Genomic DNA, 22603 nt, shown 5'->3' on the forward strand with positions numbered 1-22603 from the left:
TATCTATTAAGAATGATACTAAAGAAAGCAGACTGAGGGGAAAAAATAGGCTAAGCAATGAAAAACCATTAATCTGAACCTCAATATTTGTGCTACTTTGAAATATATTTTGAAGATAATAAATATTCCCTCTAACTTACTAGGCCAAAAAGTCGAAATAGATTTAGTCTCACATAAGTCTTCTGACATAGTTGCCTATGTTAGGTAAGCTTGGGGTTTTTTTGTTGTTGTTTGTTTGTTTTGAGGAAAGGAACTATGCTTCCTCCACCCCACCCCAGGAGACTGGTCATCTTTTGGGAATGTGTGTGTGGGACCTCAGTGAATCTTTTGCCAAAATAAGGACTTGTTGCCGGAAAGGAGCATTTGTACAGCAAATGAAGAGACCAGAAAGCCTAATTATTTCAGCCTTTAGAAATCTGTTTTACTAATGTAACTAATGCCTACTGCACAGACTTGTTACACTTAGGCTGCAGCTGTGATGTCAAATTAATACGGAGGCTTCAGACCATGTTGAGCCCTAGTCCGTGGAGTCGGACAGAAGCGCCTGTGCCCGGCATCCTCTCCCTTCTAACAGCAGCTGCTGCACCTTTTATCGTGTTAAGAAACACGTACGATTTATTTAGGAGCGAGGAAAGGCAGGTTCTTGGGCACGGTTCTCTTCTGCCAGCTGAGACAAGTCCCTTCGTGGTGCTCCTGGCCCGGGCAGCGTGGGAACACTCCAGCGTAGCTCCTCGGCAGAAGGGAAGGGCTGCGGGAGACGAATGCTACGGGCAGGAGCGCTTACGGCGGTGGGGCGCGCTCAGCCCCACGTTATCGGCGGTACCGAGACCGAAGCACGCCCGGGAGGCGGCGTCCCCGCTCCCCTCCCTGTGGCCGGCCCGAGGAGAAAGGGAGAAAGGCCGGCTCGGTGCAGCGGGAGCGGGCGGCGCCGCGGGGAGGCGGGCAGGGCGTGCGGGGGGCGGGCAGCGCGGGGCGGCGGCCGCCCGGCTTTATAGGGAGCGAGGGAGGCGGTGTCTGCGGGAGGGGAGCGCAGGAGGCGGTTCTCTTCCCGGTGCCATCCCCAATCCCGCCGTGCGAGTGCGGGGCTGGCGGCGGCGGGGTGGCCATGGCCTCCATGGCGGCGGCGATCGCCGCTTCCCGCACGGCGGTGATGAACGGGAACCGGCCGCTGGACGAGCGGGAGCGCAAGCGGTTCAGCTACTTCTCCTCGCTGAGCCCCATGGCGCGCAAGATCATGGCGGAGAAGGAGCGGATCCGCGAGCGCTACGGGCCCGAGTGGGAGCGGCTGCCGCCCCGGCAGCAGGACGAGATCATCGACAAGTGCCTGGTGGAGCCGCACGTCCAGGCCCGCTACGCCGCGCACCGCGGCACCACCCGCCCGCCCGCGCAGCCCGCCTCCTACCCCAGCCTGCGCCTCAACACCGGGCAGAAGGTGGTGCGCTTCGGAGAGGAGGTACCGGGGAAAGGGGAAGGGGCGCCGGGGTCCGGGCGGGAGCGGCGCTGCCCAGCCCCGGCACGGGCGGGGCACGGCGGCCGCCTCATCCCCGGGCTGCGGTGCCGCCGCGCCGGGGTCGGGGTCGGGGTCGCGGGCGCTCCGCGCCGTCGGCAGCCGGGCGAGTTGCCCCGGTGATGAGCTGGGTTCCTCTCCCCGCTGCCTGGCTGTGCTGGGGGCGGGATGTTCACCGCCCGTAAAGGCAGCGATAGCGCTGAAGTGGGTTTTGCCGAAGGACTTGGACGGTCTCAGTTCCCCCGACGGCGGGGCATGGCGCTGGACATAGTCTCTTGCTGAAAATGGGCTGTAGGGAATGTTTACACTGAATTAAATCTCTTCCTTTTCGTTTCTAGTTTTAGACACGGTTAAAAATACAACGCTGAAAACATTCCAGCTCTTGGCATGTTTGACACCTTAAAAAAAATGCAGCCTGTTCCATGTCACATGCCAGGAAAAACAAGGGTGTGGAAAGATAGATGGCAAAAAGTATGGATTTGGAACCTTCTGAGAGCCATCTATCCAGTGGTGAAGCGTGGCAGCCCCTCTAGAAATCCACAGTAAAAGAGTACCTGGTCTGGAGCAGTGGGTCGTGTTACCCAGTGTGAGCCCTTGAAGAGGAAGGTCTAACAATGCTTGAGGCAACCTGACAGTACTCTTCGGATACTGTGTCTCTTATTCAGTGCATTGATTCCCTTTGTTTTCTATTCTTTTACATTTCTGTTATATTCTTTTATTCTCGTATGGTTACAGAGCCAGTTTCTTTCACTATGTCCATATAATAACTTTAAGTGGCTCATTGCTACTTATGTGCCTTCTAGCAGAGAAAGAAAAAAATGCACTTCTCCATTTGTAATCATGAATCCAATTTAAAGAGAGCAGGGCTACTTTTAGGCTCCTCTCCAATATCCCTTGCAATGGGATTTCCGAGAAACATGTGGGGCACACTGAAACTGGGCATCGTGGTTCCCAACCAGCTTTGTGCCAGGAGACTGCTGCCTGTGTTTCCCCTGTCAGGAGGGTGTGGTGCTGTGCTGCACACACATCATATCTAAAGCTAGAGAGCACAGGATGTAGCTCAGGTTTGTCTAGTTCATGATACCCATAATTCTAGATAAATATTTGATAGTAATGGCCAAAAAGAGGTGTAGAAGAAGGACACATGACAACAAATTTGGTTGTGCAAACAACCTTTGAAAAGAAACTTAAATCTGAAGTTAGTAGTGAAAGAATTTTAAAGAGTGTGGAAAAAAAATATGTTCAGTTTTCTCAGACTTGGAGAGCTCTGCTGTGCTTTCTGCTTTGAATTATGTGGATCTGGAAGGAAAGCAAGCATGTTTGTAGGCTGTTGTGCTCCACTGTATGGAAATAATAATTTCCTAAACATCTAGAGAGTCCATCTGAAACTGGGCAAATAGTTTTCTTTCCCCTCTTCTCCCCAAATACAGTTACAATGTGCATAATGTCAATGTTTCTGTAGCCATTAACCAAAGAAGGCAAGGTTCCCCCAAATACTCGATACAAAGTGTTTAATTTTGGAAGCATCTGCCTCAATTGACTTCCTCTTTGACTTCTAAGCAGAAGTTAATATAAATTGTTTCTCTGAAGAAAAGAGATCCCACTCATTTTGGCATTCGCCATTTCCATTTTAGTTCTTCCAACTGTACTACTGAGCCTTGAAGCCTTTCCTGGCTCTTCATGTGATAGCTTCCTCTCTCCTGGCTCCCTTGCTGGCATTCGACCTGATTGCTGGACGTTTGCTCTGGCTGACAAATTGTCCCTCCTTGTCCTGCTGTGGCAGAGCCAGCGCCGTGCCGGTCCCTGGTTCGGTTCTGCTTCCCAGGCTGGTGAATGCTCGGCCTGCAGGGCTCTGCTGTCTGTGTGTTCTGCCAGGGAGCTGCTCAGGACGAGTGGCTTGGTCCTGGCTGCTCTCCCTGCCTATTGTGTGGGGTATCCTAAGGCAAGGAAACGGAGGGTAGCCCGCGTGCCTCTGAATCACTTGTGGATGCTGCAGTGCTCTCAGTGAGAGTGTTTTGGCCTGATGATGTTCTTGCTGATACGCCTGGTCCAAAAGTTTAATGTTTCCAGCCACAGCTCATCTTCCCTGTTAACTGATGTTGAAATCTGTAGTGATCTACCTGGGCTTGCTTAAGCACAGAAATTTGATCTCTCTGACCTCATGTTCTTTGGAAGACGTGCTAGAAAGCAAACCAAGGATGAATACTGAAGATACTGATTTGCTGGTCTGGTCTCTCACTATTTCAGTCCCATTTTCATGCATATGACCATTATGATAAGGTGTTCCAGAGGATATATGTAGTGGTCTTGTATTTCTGGACAGTTGCTTCCCTCTTTCTTGCCCCCACCATTTCCTGTATATTTCATCTAACACCAAATTTATCTCCTGAACTTGTAGCCCAGGACTGTAAGTTCTCAAACTATAAACATCTCTTACGTTTTCAAAACACCTTTGACTATGCTGCCTGTGTGGGAAGGGTGTTATAGAAAATAGACGTGCAGTAACAGGACCGTGGCATCCCGTAGCCATGATCCAGTCATTTTATAATGCTAGAGCACTGCAGCACCATGTGGGACTCTTAGCAAATGCCTGGAGTCACTGCTCCTTCCCTTCCATCTTATCCTCATTGCGGCATCACCAGTCATGGAGCTGGTGGCAGAAGCCCTGCAGGCACTGTGAGCACAGTTTCAAAAGAGAATTAGGCTAACAGGGGCGTTTCACACCCCAGTGAAATAAGTTGTGTCCTGTTTGCTGAAGATTGACTTGCTGTCATCGCACATGAGCCCAGCACAGGAGGCTATTTGTTGCTTCACCATAATTTTCTGTGTCTAGACAGCCCAGGCCTCCTGTCCAGGGGCTTTTGGATGCTGCAACAGAGCTTCCTCTCTCCAACAAGCCTCCAATTGCTGGCATTTCTCCATTTATAATTTCTTCATTCTAATGCCCATAGCGGTAGAAATGGAGATTAACTGAGCAGGCAGAAATCTGGAAATGCAAGCTGAGATTGAGCATGAATGTAATATAGATTGATTATTTTGAAATATGCTGTAAACCATGAGGGAATGGGAGGAAAACCAGCAGTATTGAGAGGCTACCACCCTTTGCATGTTGTGGTCAGCCTTTGATAGTGGAGCTGTTTTGGTGTCAGTTGATGCCACTGAGTTCTCTCTGGTTCAGTAAAAGATAATTTAGATATTCAGTTTACAGCAAGTTCTCACTGTTCTCTTAATACCATCCCTCTTTATCCATAAGCATGTGATGTAGACATGGAATCAAAGTTTGATTTTTGCTTTGTTTTTTAGTTCATTTTTTCTTTGAATGGATATTAAGTATTTGAGCAGTAAAAGAGTTGGATGTGAAAAAATTAACTTTTCATTGGAAAAATGCCATATGCTTTAGGAAGTGGTAAACATTTTATGTGGAGGAAAGACAGGTGAGAGAGTTTGGTTAGCTTCATTCATTGTGTTTTAAGAGGGAAGCTTGATTTACCTGCCTTCAGCAGAGATGCTGTTTGTTTTGCTTAGCCTCAAGAACTTTGGCACCAAACAAAGAATCAACCCTTTACCTCCCTACTTAAAATTGCTTTAAAGCAACAAATAATCAATATAGCAAAAACTTTTTTAAGTTTGGTCTGTTAGAGATTTGTGCTTTTTAAACACCCAAAAATGAAAGGCAGTATTTGAGTGCAGTAAAACCTCAGTAACCAGCAAGTCCTGTTCTAATAACACTTCTAAGAAGCATTTATTGGGGGGTTTGTGTCTTGCCCAGCTACTGTCAGCTGTGCTGAACAATGCTCATGTCAGATACACAGGCACACTTCTACCAGTGCCTTCCACTTAGAAATTCAGATGTTGTTTTGCAGCAAGCTGCCTACATATAGCAAATGTAATTTGTGGTTATTTTTTATGTATTTTGCAGCTGGTTGTCAAGTGTATGACCAGATTTTTGCCTCTTTCTCACTCATCTTTTTCAGCTTTAAAATATGTTGCATGAGGCCCTGTTTCTTACAAATAGTTCTTTTTTTTTAACCCTGGTGAACAAAAGTTTATTTATTTGCCTTCTTGCTGGAAGAAGGCATTGTTGTGTGCTGAAAACAAAAGCTGATCAGATATGGATTTTTTCTCATCTATGTTGATGATAAATGGCCTTGAATCCTTTTCCCCTAGACTTTCCAGTCATAATTCTCTTTTGGTATTATTGAAACAGTTGATTCTTTTGCTCCCAGTTTCTTCAAGCATGTAAGAACTTGTTTATTCTACAAAAAAAACTAAGTTCCTTCTCATATTTGGTTGGAGATAAACATGAATCAGGCAGTTCAGATAGCAGAACCTGGTTCAACAGTGTTCTGTCTTTTCACTCGGTCCTCTGCATGTTCTCTGTCTGAGGACACATGAGGTGGAGGCCACAAACTTCCTTCCCTTCCCTGACAAAGGGCAGAACTTGTCAATTGTCTCCTTCATCCTAGCCCCAAGTACACTTCAAATAGCCACAGACATCAATTGCTTGAAGGTTTGTGTCCTCCAGCCACGTCTTATCCTATTTTATTCTTTGCCATATCCCACAGAACATCTTTTGAATGTGGTCAGAGTTCCTCAGAGTTACTGGCTCTGAGGAGGGCTGGGCTGTGCAGCCCAAGAAACAATGAGCCATTATTTAAGTAAAAAAACCAAATAATCAGTGAAACTCTTAGATTCTATCCCTGACCAGAACTTTTAACAGCTGTTACCAAAATTAATTCACTCCAGGAACTTTTTGCTTGCCCATGCTGGAGGTTGAGGTTACAAGCTGCGGTGCCAACAAGGACAATGATGCTTGAGGAGACATCGGTTTCCATGAAGTGGGAGGCTGGCTTGCTCTGTCCTGCAGGGAATGATGTATCCTGCTGCATGACAGCCTCATACCTTCACTCTGCCTTGCCCATGCTGCTTTTCCCTCCCTCTGTGGTTGGCCTTTTGTCCTCAGGGCTCGCTCACAGCAGCAGTGTCACGGCTGAGTTCAGGGTGTGCAGGGAGCGTTGGGTGAAGAGCTGTCCCTGCCAGTGCTGTCTTCTCTTGCCTCAAATACAACAAAATAAAGAACTGGATGTCTTGGAATCCAGCATGGAGATGGCTTACTGCCAAGTTTAAAACTGGTCCCTGGCTGGTTTGCTTGTCCTGTAAATAGCAAGACGACAGAGCTTCCTTTAAACTCTTTAGATAAAACCCAGTGGCATCTATGCCTGCACATCTGGAGCTTTAAGGTGCTGTGACTGCATGTAGCAGTGTTACAGTGTTCTCTGGACTTCTGTCCTGTACTGCTATGTTTGAAGTCAAGCCCTGATTTATCCAGGCCCCATGCAGACAGAAGTGTTGCAGTCTTGCTTGTGTGTGATACTCAATCCAATGGTTAGGTTTTCCCATCTCTCTTCCCTTCTGGGCTGTGATTCCTCTCTCAGGCATGCTTCAGAAATTATGAACTCCAGTTGTTCAGAAATGAGCAACTCCATTTCAGAAGCAAAGGACATTGTTCTAGAAGGAGTTTGAAATAATTAGACACACCTGCTGTGAGGTGTCGCACATTGAGTGGTGTGGCATTCCCATGCAGACAGCAGCACACCGCAGTGCAAATGCTGAGAGATACCAAAAAGCAGACTTCTGCTCCTTTTTTCCTTTAAATGTTAAAACATCCGAGAATCTGTTTCCTGGATTGAGAGAACCTGAATTACATTTGTGTTCTTGGCAAAAATGTCCTACACCAAATTTCCTTTTGGCTACAGTATGTGATTGAGAAGAGCCCAGGCCTTTTCTCTTAGATGAGCTCTACCAGGCCAGTGCTTTCTAAGAGCGTGGGATCACCCTCATAGATACCACAAATACCTTGCTGCTAGAAACTCTGTATTTCACAGATGAGTAATAGTTGGAGAATGCCATGTTTTTATGTTTAGGAGATGGTTTTAGACACTTCTAATCATGATCTCATAGCTCTAGGCCAAAACAATCTGCTTACGATGAAATAAGAGAGGGCAGATCAGGAGAATATTATCAGATGTCTGAGAAATACATTCCTAGAAAGGCAGAGACCAGGAATAAGAAGAAAAAAGCAGCCACAGTGAAATGTGGGGTTCCTGTGTTGTGTTAAAACATGGTTGAGTTCTGCTATTCTCTGAACAGCAGGAGTGTGAAAATCCTGCATGGTTACTCCTGGCCTTTCCCTTTCCATACGGTGTTCCCACTCCTGTACCTTGTGGGACCATCCAAAGTACCAGTGAGTCCCAACCATGACTAGGAATAGAAATGCAATCATGTTGTTATAATTCTTCTACATATATGAACAACAATCATTTTTCAAATTATTTTCTACCCTTTTTTTTTCAGTGTGGGCTGCATGTATTTCTGGAGAGCATGCCATGTATTGAGAGATTATTTAAATTTCTCTGTTTGGGATCATTTTCAGAAATGCAGCATCTTCAAATAGTGGATGTGAGATTTGGTGCTGTGGGTGCTGTGTGGCTCCTTCATCACCTCTGAACATTTATTTCAGAGTGCCCTCACTGCCATGGTGCAATGATGGGTCCTGTTGGGGCTGGATCCAGCTGTGCCTTGGCCACACAGCTGTTTCACTGCCCCACGACTGCCTGGCTGTGCATGTGCTCTTTGATCTGCCTGAGGGAGGAACTGGGACTTGATTTCCCTGAATCCCCTTCTCCTGTTGTTGTTTCTGTCCCTGGGTGTTGCTAGTGGCTACCAAAGAAACGCCCAGTAGAAGACTGGAAATATAATACATTTTAAAGCTGTTTGTGGAAAAACCATTTCAGGAGATTGAGACCAGGCTAAACTTTCATATATTTTGTAGAATAACTTGGTACATATTGATAACCTTCCCTTTAGAGGACCTGCTTTCAGTCAGTCTTAAAATGTAATCAGTGCCATCTTTAAGTAGTGCTTTCACTTTTTAGTCAGTTCTGTAGCAGTGGTTGTTATAGTTCCAGCAGTGTAACATAATGTCATCTGTGTGATGCTTCTGAGAAGATGGAGCTACTCTTCTGATTTTTAGTCATTCTTCAATTTTATTTCAGGATATAACTTGGCAAGATGAACACTCAGCTCCGTTCTCCTGGGAAACGAAGGTAATTAAACAACTTTTTTTTTTTTTTATGTTGCTTTGTCATTTTATACTGTTCCTACTGCATTTATTGTCTTCATTTTGTTAACTTGATAGATTAATGTCACCTTTATTCTATGCAAGCGGTATAAAGTGACCATGCTGCAAATCAAACAGGACTGGTACGCTTTGATTTACATCAGGAGAAACTCAAAATGTACTTCATGGACTAAAGTTCTGGCTTTGAGTGCAGATGTAAAACCAAATCATTACAATTTTATTTTTTGTTGCAAGATTTTTAATCAACTTTCCATGTTTAGTAAGACCCTTGTCTCAGATACTGTATAAACATAGCTGCATTTCACTTTTAGGTCAGGAGTAAAGTAGCTAGAAGATGGTGTGAGAAATGTGCAGGTATCTCTTAACTTCACTGGATTCTTTCTGAAAGCCTGTCTAGTACTTCATCTTTTTATTATGAACTAGAATGTTATCTTAGGACAAATGTAGTGAAACTTGTTAACCTGGGGCCGTGCTAGAAGCTCTATGTTATTTCCTATTCAAAAGGCTCCTTAAAAAAACCCCATATTTTTCTGTGGTGAGTTGGTTTGGGGATTCTTTTACACCTCACTTTATCTCTGGTATTTTGTTAAGGCATTATTTATGATGGGATTCTCATATGGCTAACACAGAGCCAGAGTTCTCCATCTTTCTGAGGCTGCAGTGTGAGGAAACACAGTTGTGCCACATGTGTGGTGGGAAATCGAGTTTAATTCTTCTTGTTGGAAAAATTCTGGGAGCAAAACCACAGCTCATTGTCTTTCTCAACTGGGTATGGCAGGCATGTTAATTTAATCACACATTTCAGACTTTGTGTTTTCTGCCCTTATCTACCAGAGAAAGCTGCTACTGCCCCATTCCCTGTTTCTTTCTTTTCTTTTTTTTTTTGCCCTTGAACTATGTAGATAATAATGTATGACCTTATGAATATAATCTTAGCCTAATGCAGAGTAATTATTTGGAAATGCCAGTGAATACTAAATTAATCCAGTTGACCTGAGACTTTGACCTCCCTGCTCAAGGTCACTGCCTGTAGCTGCAGCCCATCTGTGCTGTGCAGAAGCTGATTAACCTATAACTTGGTGTGACTCCTGGCTCCTGGCAGCCTGCAGTGCTGCAGTTTGAGAGAAACCAATGCCACTCTTCACTTGCATTAAAACTCCCTTAAAAGCTGTGGTGGTTCAGGAACCAGTGAAGGATTTTCTGTGTTTCCCTCTTTCCCCTCTCCCTCCTTGCTGACAAGAAATAAAAGAAAAAGAAATAAAAGCTGTGCCACAGCTGTGGGCTGAAAAGTTGCATGATCATTTTCTTTAGCAAAAGTCTAGAGAATCCATTTTGTCTGGATTTAGGGGGTATGGTTTGGTTGGTTCCCATGGATTCTTCCTTTTGGTTTTTTCCCCAGTGTATCAATCTTTCAACCAAATCCTTCCACTGCTGAGTCTTCCTTTTCAAAAGTGGAGATCTAGCTTTGTGGTGACTCTTTGATCTTCCCTAACTTTTATGAGGTAATACTGGGAGGCAATTTTTAATGAGGCACCAGCTGAGGCAAAAGTAGCCTTATTCAAGTGGTGCCACGTGAGGAAACCTGAATGAGCTGTTCAGGAAGGTTGGTGTGTTGTAATGCATTGTTCAATGTCCTGTGAGCCAGACCTGATCCTGCTGTTATTTAAGGCTTTCAGGCTCTTTCCATTCCACGAGCTCTCCCCAGGATGGCTTGTTCTTTCCACGGTACTCTTCTCCCTGATCTCCCAGAGATGGAGAGCTTTTTGTTTGGTTTGGGTTTTTAGCATGTTATTGCCTGAATGTGCACGAATATGCTCTGTCTTTTCCAAGGAAGGGAATATGGCTTTTGCAGAGCAGAAGAAAGTAGAGATGTAAATCAATAAAACCAATAGACTTTTTTTTTTTTTTAACACTGAGAAAGGAAAACAAAGCAGAAAAATGTGTATTTTCTGTAACTAACATGAGGGAAACTGTGAGGGGGTAGTGGGAAGTGTAGGGAAGAGGGGAGGACATGTATTCTCCCAGACTGAAGCTCTCACTGTAACAGTGATGCCAGGGGGCATTGTAGTTGATAAGGTGTGGACAAATGTTTCTCACTGTAGCTAAAGCCATGGATTCCCTACTTCCATGCAGTCAAACTTACCCAGAGAACAGTGTACTGAATTGCTGTCATTCTGTTCAGAACCTTGTTGAAGGGCTTGGTGACTTCTCTTGTGTCACAAATAAACTTTCTGTATTCTCATTTTAAACACAAATGTGAGATAGGGCTGCAGTTGTTCATATCACAACAAACACTTGCCTGAATATCTCCACTATTTTTAGATGACTATTTCTTGTCTCACCTTTTTATTTTTAAATCCTCACACAAGGCAAACAAAGTAGAACTACAGTGTAAATTGCCAAGTTAGCTGTTAGACAGCATTTAAAATAATATTTTTAGTAGATAACGATAACACTTCTCAGAAGGAAAACTTGGGAAGCAGTGAGTTCTCTTGGCACTGCAAAAGGGCTGACATTTTAAAACTAAAGATTGAATTGGAGGGAGTGATTTGGTTCATGGGTGGAGCCCTCATGGACATAACATGTCTTGAAATGTGGGTTACATTTTTTACTGGAGCTCTACCCAGGTTTATGAATTCAGGGCATTCTATTTATGGCTTCAGGTTTACCTGAGATGAAAGATGACATTTTGGCTGAGTTTAGCCTTTGAGGTTTCTTGGTTTGTTTGAAGTAAAAATTCAGTGAAACTCAGCACAGACCTCAAGTTATAAATGGAAAACAAGAATCATGCCTGAACTTGGAAGTAAAATTTCTCTGCAACTCTTCCTGAACTCAGAACTTTATGGATTTTGTGATTTTAGATTTGGGCAGGGGCAGGGGAGGACTTAATTTAGTAATGGGCAGAAAATATTTTAGTTTGCCACCTCAGAATGTACTGAACAGCATGGGAATAAATTGCAATTTACCTCTAATTCATGCTATTAACGAAAACAGGTTTTATTCCAAAGACTTTAAATTGACACATGCATATCTGCATATCTCAAGTTTTCTTTTTCTTGATACAGGTAGAATAGTTGCCGATTCTCTTCTGTTTTCAACAGGCCCTCAGGTATTTGTTGAAAAGAGAAGCCTCTGAGGTGTGTTTAAAATAAACAAACAAAAAGCAAAATGAAGAAGTGACAGGCTTCAATCCCTTCAATAATCTAGTTGCTGCCTCCCTGTCTGAATTCCCTAATTATATTGCTACAGAAGTGTTCTAATCCCAGCAATGATTTGGGGAGAAAACAGCTATGTTCCACTTGTAATAAACATGCTTTACCAACTGCTTCCTTTATCTAAAATTGAGGCAGTCTTCAGTATCCTCCTTTGTACAAGCCCTTGTTGGTGTTTTGTTTTAAATAGGAACACAGTGGCAGAAGAGAATTTTTTCCTTCCTTCCTTAGCAGCATGATATTATAATTGTTCGTTACAAGCTGTAATTTGGTGTGATTATTTTTACCAAGCTGGTGTAAATGGCAGCACTTCCTTGGAAGGAGAGTGATCCCTGAGCTTTGGAGATTAGCCTTCCCTTTTTGATTCAGACTACGTGTGTTTAAAACACAGTGCTGTAAAACTTCTGTTCCTGAGCAAAAAACCTCCACCAAACCCAACCTGTGGAAATAGAAGCTGTGTTCAAGGTTTATTTTAGTCTGTATGGCCAAGTGTAAGAATTCAGTTACCTGCACCTATCTTTGTTGGTTTTGAGCATAAAACCAGGCACTGTCAGTACCAGCTTGCTCGAGCTAGCCAGAAGCAGTGGCTGGCTGCATTCAGTTCATATCTGCAGAGTATAGAATGGAATTTCCTCCAAAGGTCCGTACTATATAACATTGACAGTGACTTCTGTATGGACTAAAATTACTTAGATTGGTTTTGAGTGCTTTGCTCTATTTTTTGCCCATGCAATTTGCCTCTGCTGACCTAAGGATTTCTTTCTGACTCTGAAAAGATCCTGAAAACACCCACCGTGTGTGCAGGAAACAAAGCAAAAACTGCAGCTGCTTTGAGCCCTATATTTATTTTGGTTTTGCCCATTCAGCAAAGCAAAGTCATCTTCTAAATCTTTTAAAATTGGCTTTCTTACCTCTGCATTTATCAGGCTGTGCTTAAAACAAGTTGCTTTTGACAGTGATTCTGTAGTCTTTGTCTCAACAATTTGGATTTTTCAGCCTGCCAAGCAAAACAATTTGTTTTGGCTGTATTTGCGTGACTGCTTAGTAAAATACTACACATTCCTGATGAGTGAATAAGAAGCTTTAAAAGTTCCTGGATTCTTTGTGGTCATCTTGTTTTTAATATGTGCTTATGAACTGAGACCTGATTTCATAGAGTGTAATTAAGTCATGACATTCTCAGTGCCCCTGGTGCCTCTCTTGCAGCATACATTGTTTCCCAGGAGTATACACAGCCACTATTGCAATTCAGTGGATTATTGCTGCCTTGAGACTGAAGTTTGGTTTAAATTCTTTAATCCAGTAAACAAAATTCCTAAATACCTTCATATGGTCTTTTCACGGAAAGATGGACATACAGTCTCCTAAAACCTGCAATTTATCATATTATTTGTATTTATGATACAGAAAAATGATTAAGACAGGACATCCTTTATTTAAACCCTTGCAGTGGTTTGGGACCAGAGGGATAAGACTGAAAAGAACACAGACTTCTTGGTTTGCTTTACCTCAAAATACTTCTTTGTGCATGCTTTCACATGCACTCTCTACCCCCTCTCTCTTAATACGTTGAGAAAGACTTGCTCATGCAATATCTTGAAAATACTGCTGCTGTTAATAGCTTTTATTTGAATTCCAATAATTTCTAGAAATTACAGTGGGGACTGTACTAGTCTGTCTATAAACTCTTGAGACTTTCTGGGCAGAACAATTCCCAGAAATACCATTTGGACAGATGGCAGGAAAAAGAAAATATTTTTATTTTATTCCTCAGATGGGGATTTATACGTACAGAAACTGCAGCTTGTGTAAAGTAATACAAAAATCAATGAAAGCAGCGGGGAACTGAAACCCTCTCTCTGGAATCCCAAACTGTGCCTGAAAGACAATTTGCTTTTTGCCATGAAATCACACCCCACTGCTGAGTGTTTGCCTGCCCAGGGTGGTGGAGTGGCACAGGTGCAGTTCTGCTCCTGAGCCCTGCATGGGCACGGGCAGCTCCCAGCAGCTCTGCCCAGCCTGGGGAGGGAAACCTTTACAGGTGAGCTGCCACCCTCAGTTTGGCTGGGGCCAGGAGAGATGTGCCCCATCAAGATATTCCCATGGCTGGCAAACCTAAAGGGAAAGGGCATTTTGGGGAGGGAGGGAGGGGGAGGTTGCTGTCTTTTAAATATAGTTTCCTTCCTTCTCCTGCTGACGCAACCAATTGCCAATTTGCAATCTGATGTAAGAAATTGAGGGAAGAACTCTAATTAAAATCACATTTGTAGGGTCTAGTGACTCATTAGAGTGTACAGTACTAGTCATTACTTAGATATCAGCATAGGGTGTTTCACACATGGGCCTTTTCTATCTCTGTGAAATTATCTTCCTACTTAGGCTGCTGCTCTGTTGTTTGTTTTTTCCTTGCGGGGGAGGGTGTTTTATTGCCAGTTTTTTGACTGGAAAGATATTGCCTATTAATCATTTTCTTTCGTCAGCTACATTTCTTAGGGGTTTAGATGTGTTAAATAACCTCAGAAGTCAAAGAGAAGCATTATATATTTCAGGGGAAACAGAATATCTTGTGACTGGTCCACAGAAGTTCTTGGCTTCTGGAATTAAATGCTGGAAGCAGAATTCTCCCTGTGACCTCTCCGAGCTGTATTTACATCATGCTGAGACACAGTGCTTTCAGAACCTGTCGGGGTAGTCTTGTCTTCTCTGCCTTCCTTGTGGGAGAAGGAGAACTCCTGAAGTATTTTCATTTGGATTATTCTGTGTCAGACTGTGAGCTGTTTGATCTCCAGAGCGTTCTGTGAGACAGATATGCAATCTCAAGTGTCAGGTGGTCCCATCTTCTGAAATGGGTGCACCCCGTGGTCTCTGCACAAAAGGGTGGAGCGGACATCCTCTCCAGAACATGCATCCATGGGCAGGTTGGAAAGGAAAGGCACTGAAGCTGGAAAGGCACTGCCTGTGGTGCTGCTGCAGTGCCACGCTCACCTCTATGCTAGGAGTGATGTGCCACTTCCAAACCACCTCTCTGAGTTGGAGGTTTTGTGGAGCTTTAGCTCCACAGCCTGAGAACTTCTCAGAAGGCCTGGCTCAGCCTGTCTGGCTAGCTGCTGTTGAAATGCAGAGCCATCTTGTTGGTTTACTTTTTTTCCTAATTTTTGTTTGACCCATACTTCCCTTCCATGGGTGTTTTTTCTGGATTTTGTTTCCAGTGCTGCCCTGGTGGAGCTGGGGGCTGTGGTGGCTGCTCTGCACTCTGGGCACTGATCTTGCCTCTCCCTTGGGCTGGGGGGTGAAGGAATCATCCTGCTGGAAGTGACTGCTGCTGTGGTGGCCTTTAGCTACTGTCACCCCCAGTGGGAGCCCCAGGACAGGCTGTTCAGAAGACAGCCGACTGCTGCAGGACAGAAAGTAGCACTGCTTTAATTCCTACGTGACTTAAGTCTTCCAAGATGGATTTTTTTTTAACCTGTCTTTGATTTTTAGAATCTGCCTTTTGTTTTTTTCTCTTGGCTACTGGAGAATTGCAGGTCTATTTGATATTGTGTTGTGGGCTTTTTTAAGCTGGGATTTTATCAGTTCTAAAGTCTTAAAGCATCTTAACTTCAGGGTGGTAAATCACTATTCAGTAGTACTGCCAAATGAGCTTAGGGAAATAAATCCCTATATTTTAATATAGAGAATGGCAGTCACTGTAAATAATCCTCAACACCATTGCATCAATGGTTTGTTTATGCAAAATTTATCTGTGAATAAATATCCTGCTCTTAATTTTACGTCATGGCTTGTTTAAAAAAAATAAATCAGAGCACTAAGGTTTTTCCTCATAGTTTTTTTGCAGGCAGGGTGGGGTGTTGAGTTGTTTGGTAAGACTTGTGTGTATCCTTGCCCTCACCTTATTCTAGCTGAGCTATAATTACTTGCAGCTTGTTTATGTTCTGCATCTTTTGATAGCGCAGTATATTCTTCATGAGAACATGGGGCTTGGTGCTCTCTTGCCTACAGCCTTGGAAAAACCATGCATCTAATTCTTTAGAAAGGTCAGATCTAAGTCCATGAATCAAATTATGTGTAGTCAGCTGCTGACTGTTTAAAAAAAATTGTTTTATAAATAATCAGTTGCTGGGTTAACAGTTGTTCTTTGATGAGAAGTTTCTGAATATTAACTACCAGGCTTGTGAGTCCTGCTAGATCTAGAGCCCCTTTGAACTTCACATGCACAATAATGTAGGACTCAAGATCAAACACTTCAGTGAAAATGATATGCAACTAGGGCTTGTTTTAGACTGAAGCCCATAGATGCTGTTGCAGTTTTATTTGGGAAAGGCTGGGTAATGAAGTAGAATGGTGAAAAAACATCACAAATTTGTAATGAACTTTCAAAGTGTCTTTCAACCATTTGTAGCAAAAGCTACAAGTCCTCTTGAGTTTTTTTCAAACCCAATCAGGCCCATGATGACAACAAGACAGCTTTAACAGTAAAGGCATTTTTTTTTCCTTACATTATTTGTTCCTTTTTACAAACACAAGTCTGTGTATTAGGTTGTTCTTTCCTGGCACACATGCTTACATGTTTCTCAGAGGGTAATAAGGCTTCACTTTTATTAGTCTGAAGAGTGTCTAGCTAGTTGAGAATCATTTTACTGAGGTGGTGGTAAGTAAAGCAAACATTTTGAAGTGAAGTACTGTTCACTTTTCTGAGACTTGTAAGATGTTTTTCATACATTAACTGTGGTCACTTGCTTCCTTGGCCCAGTGTTGCCTCAGAAGTGGGTACAGCTGTCTCAGCACTGCAAGTGAAAACAAACCAGGGCTCAGGAATAGGTGAAGAATGGTTCTGCTGGAGTTAGTTCTCTTCCTTCAGAGGGGCATTAGAATTATAGAACTATTTACCTATGCATACCCATTACATCTAATCCTTTATCTTGGAAGCAGGTGGACCTGTAGCCAGCTATTTCAAAGACTATAATGGAAGATTGCCTTTTGAGCTACACTCTGAAGCTTTTGTTGCTTAAAATTTTCATGTAAAACATCTCTGACTTTCAAAATGCATCTGCAGCTGTTGTAATGTTTTAGTGCTGCTATTCTAATGTTTCAGTGCTGTGCGTGCTGTGCACTGCTGCCTTAGATGGCACTGAGTAACTCCAATACAATTCCTTTCTCTGTCTCCTCTGCAGCAGGTTTGGGACACTTTTATGTTTGCTTGCAGTTCAGGCTTTTAAAAATCATTATTTTTATGGAACTACGAAGATAGACATTTATGGAGGAATTAAGTTAGCTTTGCTGTGGTATCTGTTGTCTGCGAGCTGTCTCAGAGTGGGCTGAGGTGCTATCTGTGTGCACCAGGGTCAGAAGTCAGAGCTGTGTCTGTGTGAAGCTCTTTGAAATGCTGTTTTTGTGTCCCTGAACAGAGCCAGATGGAGTTCAGCGTTGCATCTCTCTCCATACAAGAGCCAGGTGGTGCCCAGCTGCAGAGCGAGCAGAGGCAGCCTGCTAAAGCAGCGCCTGGTGCCCAGGTCCCTAAATCCTCTCAGGCCAATAAAGCCCCTGGCCCTGAGGGGTTGATAGCACCCAGGAAGGAAGAGGAGTCGTCCTTCTGGAAGATAAACGCAGAGCGCTCCAAGTTCGAAGGAGACAAGTCTGAGTTCCAGTCCCTGACCCCCAGCCAGATCAAGTCCATGGAGAAAGGAGAGAAGCCCCTTCCCTCTTTCTACAGACAGGAGTCTGCTCCAAAGGAGATGCCCAAAGCTGAGAAGCCCAGCACAACTAAAGCAGAGAAGGCTGCTGCCCCCAGCACACCCTCTGTGTCTCTCGAGTGGGAGAAACCCCGACCCACTCAGCTCCCCACTAGTTCTCTAGATGACTTCTTTCTTCCTGATCCACCACAGGATCTGGCATCTTCTAGGACAAACAAGGAGGATACTGATGGTACTATACTTACAGACCCACAAATGCCTGGACAGGTGAGTATTGCTATACCCACTGCCTTTATATTTAAGAACTGTACAGCGCATTAAAATCTGGCAAGGCCACTGGAAGATTAGGGACTCCAAAAATCACTAAGCCATAGCTCAGCTTGATGGCTTTTTTGTCTTTCAAATGTGAAGAAGTATATTTCATCTGTTGTTTAACAGTCTGTTTGATGTGTTAACTTCAATTAAGTGCTTTTTAACACACAGGATAAAGGCACAATTTAAATCTAACACCAGAAATGCTGACAAGGCACCAAGTAGCTCATTGACAGCAACCTAGCAAGTTGCTGTGTCACATAAAAGAGGTTGTGGGGTTTGGGGGTTTTATTTGCAAAAGCAAAACACTTAATGGAAAGAATAAGCTTTTTAACTTGAAAAGTAGGTGAACTAGGGTCTAGCACACTTTTTTGGTACACACAGCATAGTGGTGAGTGGTTCTCAGCTATTCCAAGCAGTAGCCTGACAGCCACTTCCCAGTGCTTGGTCCCAGGCAGCTGTGCTGCTTTCAAATGTGTTTTCTCTTAAAGTCCAGAATAGAAATAGAAAGAGCTTCCAGAATTAGCCTTCTCAGTGTTTTTTTTAATGAAAAAACCCAAACAACCCAACAACAAAAAATAACCTTAAGCAGCTCAATAGCCAATAGAAGCTATTTTAAAAAGCAGATGCTGATCTGTGAGAAAAGAAAGGAAACAGCAGGATATGATACAGGGAGGGGGAAAAAAAGAAAGAGATCAAAAGCTTGAAAACTGTCAAGTAGAGAAGAGGAGTGGTACTTCAAGCAGAGCTGTGCAGTTCTGTTTGAAATCTGTGGCAGCACTCTGGCAGTAGCTGTACATTGCTGTACACCTTCAGCACTTCACACAGCTTTTTCTATTTTCCCAACTGTGATTGTTCAAATTCCAAATGAGATGATGTAAAGTCAGAAAGATGCAGGGTGAGGTAACTGGTTGCAAGAAAAGTGCACTTAGGAGAGAGCCATACTGAAGCCGCTCCAGTATTTGAAGCCCTTTGTATAGTTACCATTTTCTGAAGCTGAGGGATAATGCTTCCTGAGCTGCCTAGCTACAATTTGTGAACATGGTTCTCCTTTGATTTGAGTTAAAGGCTTTATCATGTTTTCTTACAAATTAACAGTTTCAGTTCCTTTCTGAATGTTTTCAAGATAACTGAAATTGTTTGAAAAACCTGTTTTTTCTCTCTGTGGAGAAACAACCCTCCCATGTGAAAATGGGAACAGAGGAGCAGACAACTTCATGTATTATAAGAATTTCTTCCTTTCTTCTTTTCTGGATTATCTTCCCTGTTCTGGGAAGCCATGCTCTAGGAAGAGAATCCAGAGACTCAGCTGTGCCTCTTGAATACTCTTCCTAAACATTAGAATCACCTTAAATGTCATGGCTAACCCTGCAGGAGTGAGTATGTTCTGGATAGAGTAGTAAATAACTTGTCATCAAAGTTTAATCTGTGTAGTTTTCTGCAAACAACTGACTCTAATTGCAACAGACAATCTGTTGAATTCATGATGCTTGCCTTCTGTGTTGGTTTCATTCTCTGTAATTCCCAATGTAGTCTGAAAAATTGATCTTCATTAATTTTTTCCATGAGGAAAAAACCAAAACATTTTGCCTGCAGACCACAAGGATAATTTTATTTTTATCTGGAATTGCCTTTTTGGGCATTGTGAATATATTTCCTTGTCATGTTTAGCATTTTATGGTGTGGGTACTTAGGTATCCTAGAGCATGGTAAAGATCTTGAAATATTGTCAGACAACATTTTAAACTTCAGTTTTTAGATAGACAGTCAAATATTGAGTTTGCAAAAACATAATTAGCAACTAAATCTTATTTCCTTTTTTTTTTTACCTTGCAGACTAGTACAAGCAATGTTATCTTGAAGACTGGCTTTGATTTTCTAGACAACTGGTAAAAGATACTTCAAAACAGATCAAACCAATTTTGGGGAAGGAGTGGAACACCTTTCTCCTTGTATGTTAATTTACTAGCATTTGTGTCTTTTTCTAGAAGTAACTTTCAAACTCTTAAATGTTGCCTTTGTATAAACTTTTGTAATACCGTATGCGTTTTTGTTTTTTAAACAGTGATAGAAGTGTGGTTTCATTTGGATATTTTTTTTAATATCTGTTAAAATTTTTAGTAGCTACTGTATTGAGAGGATGGGAGAAGTTACTGTACACATGTTAAAGAAACACAAATGAGAGTCTCTGTATCCTAGAAATGGAACCTACAGGACCAGGTTGCAGTTTTCAGTGGAAACCTTGCTAGCGTGACTTGTAAGAAATTGTGTTGCACGTGCAGTGGTTCCAAGCATACTTCAGGTAGCTAGCAAAAAACAGTACGAAAGGCAAGCATCCAGAATTGCATTGATTTGTAGATTTTGTTTCCTTTGAAAGTATCTTTTGTACCACTTACTGAAGACACTTTTTCTTCTGAAGAAGGCAAAGGCGTTGCCAAAACGATGGATCCAAAAAAGCACTGTGTTTGTACCCTACAAATCTGCTGAAATAACTCAAGAGTTTTAGAAAAATGACCTGGGGAAATGATGTTTCTGGTGTTTGGATTGAAGACCTGGGGGTGGGTATAAGAGAGTGGGACAACACCTCATGAATTGGGGAAATTCTTCAGGGAACACAATTTCACTGCCTCCTTACTAGAGCATAACTCTTTGTAATACTAGTGCTGGAACTACAGCACTGAGAGTTTCTGGAGTGTAGATTACCTTGTGTCAGTAAACCACTATGTTTATGGGAGGCCACATCAGTGTGAGGCTTTTTTGTTTTTTAAGCAGCTTATCGTCTCAAGGACTCATCAACTTTGGTGCTTTTTCCTCCTCGTGGGTTCATCCTCTTTAGCGTTCAACATCTGGCTTGCATTTATTCCTAAGGTGCAGAGAGGCATCTCAAGGTGGCCCTTGGCAGTGTTGCCTCCAGTTCTGCTTTTGAATGATCTTTGGTGTTTAAAATGTAGAGAGCAAGAGTAGCTGTCGTTTGGATCTGTTGTCTCTGAAATGCAGCATGATTTACACCCTGATTCTCACTGTGTTTACCTCACCTTGAAGCCTTAATTCCCCCACGCACAGCCAGTGACTGTCTGCTCCAATGCCAAAGGTTTGACTTTTCCCTTTACCTCAGCAATAGTCCCATAGCATTTGTTTGGGGTAGAAGGCAAAACACAGGGCTCTCATGGGTCCCAGCCAAGGCTGTAAGAAGGTCACCATCTCCTAAGCCATAGTTGTGCTAGGCTTCTCATGGATTAGCACTTGACATTTGGTTCAGTGCCAGGGGCAGTTAAATGTGCAGAATTGGATGCAGCAGGAATTTTTCTGCTTGTTACAGGAAGAGTTTGCAATGTCCTGGAAGAATCCTTGCCTCTAATTGGTGTGCTGCTTGCTCTGAACAAGCAGAGTGTGCTGATAGAGCATTAAAATTTACTTGTTGGACAACAAAAACGCTGTAAGCATATCCCCCCTTTTCTTGCCCCCACACCCCATCAAAAGAACCCCAAAAAACCAAAACACCAAGGCCAAAACCTCCACTTTTTCTAGTGTTTTCTTAAAAGGTTCCTTAGCTAAATGGTAAGATCACCACGGAGTAAAAGTCATTGCATAGCATACTCTTATTTATAGGCTTCTGAAAGCTTTTTTCCGTTCTTCCTGAGATGTACAAACCCCTGTAGTTCGTGGATGTTATCTCTGCATTCAGCAGTTCAGAAAATATTTGTTGTTACCATCCTGGACTTCACCACTGTTTTTTTCTTTCATAGCATTTGCTACAAGCATCCAGAGTTAATACAGCTTAGAAGAACTTTAACACAAATTCTTTAGGTGTATTATTGATATCGACTTGCACCTTCCTTTTAAAGCTAGCAAGTGTTAATCTTGGGGTTTACAGTTACCAGTGAATCTGATTTTCTGTACATTCAGCTGCTGAAAAGTAGTAAATCCAAAATGAAGATGCACATTCTAATCTTATTCTGATTTGGGGAGATCTGAAAACAAAAGTCTCCTACTGTCAAGGAGGGTTACTTTAAATCTCTGGTAATACCTTAAAGCTTCTTAGGGAAGAACTGGGGCTGCCTGTCTCTTCCATGGCTAACTCGACCCTGATACACATTGGGACCAGCTGGTAGAACATGCTGCAGAACTTTTTACTTATCCTGGTAGGTTTTTCCTGTGCTTTGACAAGAGTTGATGCTCCTTCTTTCTTGAATATGTTTTTATTAAACATTCTTACAAAAACAAAATTGTATTTGGTCACATTTTATATTAACAATGTTTTAATAAAGTCACTTTAAATAGAACTGTCAAGGTTTTGGTGCTGTTTTGTATGTTATCCTTGATACTCTGCTTTCCTTGGTGCCATTGGAGCTGTTTGGGGCATCTTGAATCTACCTGAGAGACAGCCAGGAATGATTTGATTCAGAATTTAGAAACCAAATTTTTTAGATCGGGGAAAAAAAAAATAATCACACTTCAGCTGTTTTTTCAAGCCTCTAAGTGAATCTGTTTGGGGAGGTATCCTTGCTTTATCATGTGAGCTGACAAGTGGGGGCAGGATGAGATTTGGGAAGACTAAAATCTATTTGTACTTCATTGTAATAGACTTAAACCTAACACAAACACTCTCCCACCAGTATCTCCAGGTAATCCAAAGCAGTACCTGGATCGTTATTGCAGAAGCCATTTGAAAACTGCTTGTTGTGGTTTAGCCCCAGCTGTCAATGAAACACCACACAGCTGTTCCTTCGCTTCACCC

At 42.8% G+C, this 22603-nt stretch overlaps 1 protein-coding gene across 1 annotated transcript; it reads left to right on the forward strand.

Annotated features, from left to right (window-relative positions):
- The first annotated feature begins 976 nt into the window (after positions 1-976).
- C3H1orf198 (chromosome 3 C1orf198 homolog) lies at positions 977-22148 on the forward strand. The gene is made up of 4 exons (XM_005491112.4): positions 977-1453; positions 8563-8613; positions 17269-17820; positions 19702-22148. Exons 1-4 carry the CDS (start codon positions 1106-1108, stop codon positions 19756-19758), a joined length of 1008 nt encoding a protein of 335 aa, XP_005491169.2. The 5' UTR covers positions 977-1105; the 3' UTR covers positions 19759-22148.
- The last annotated feature ends 455 nt before the right edge of the window (positions 22149-22603 follow it).

Source organism: Zonotrichia albicollis, chromosome 3 (assembly GCF_047830755.1).
Source record: "Zonotrichia albicollis isolate bZonAlb1 chromosome 3, bZonAlb1.hap1, whole genome shotgun sequence".
NCBI lineage: Eukaryota > Metazoa > Chordata > Aves > Passeriformes > Passerellidae > Zonotrichia > Zonotrichia albicollis.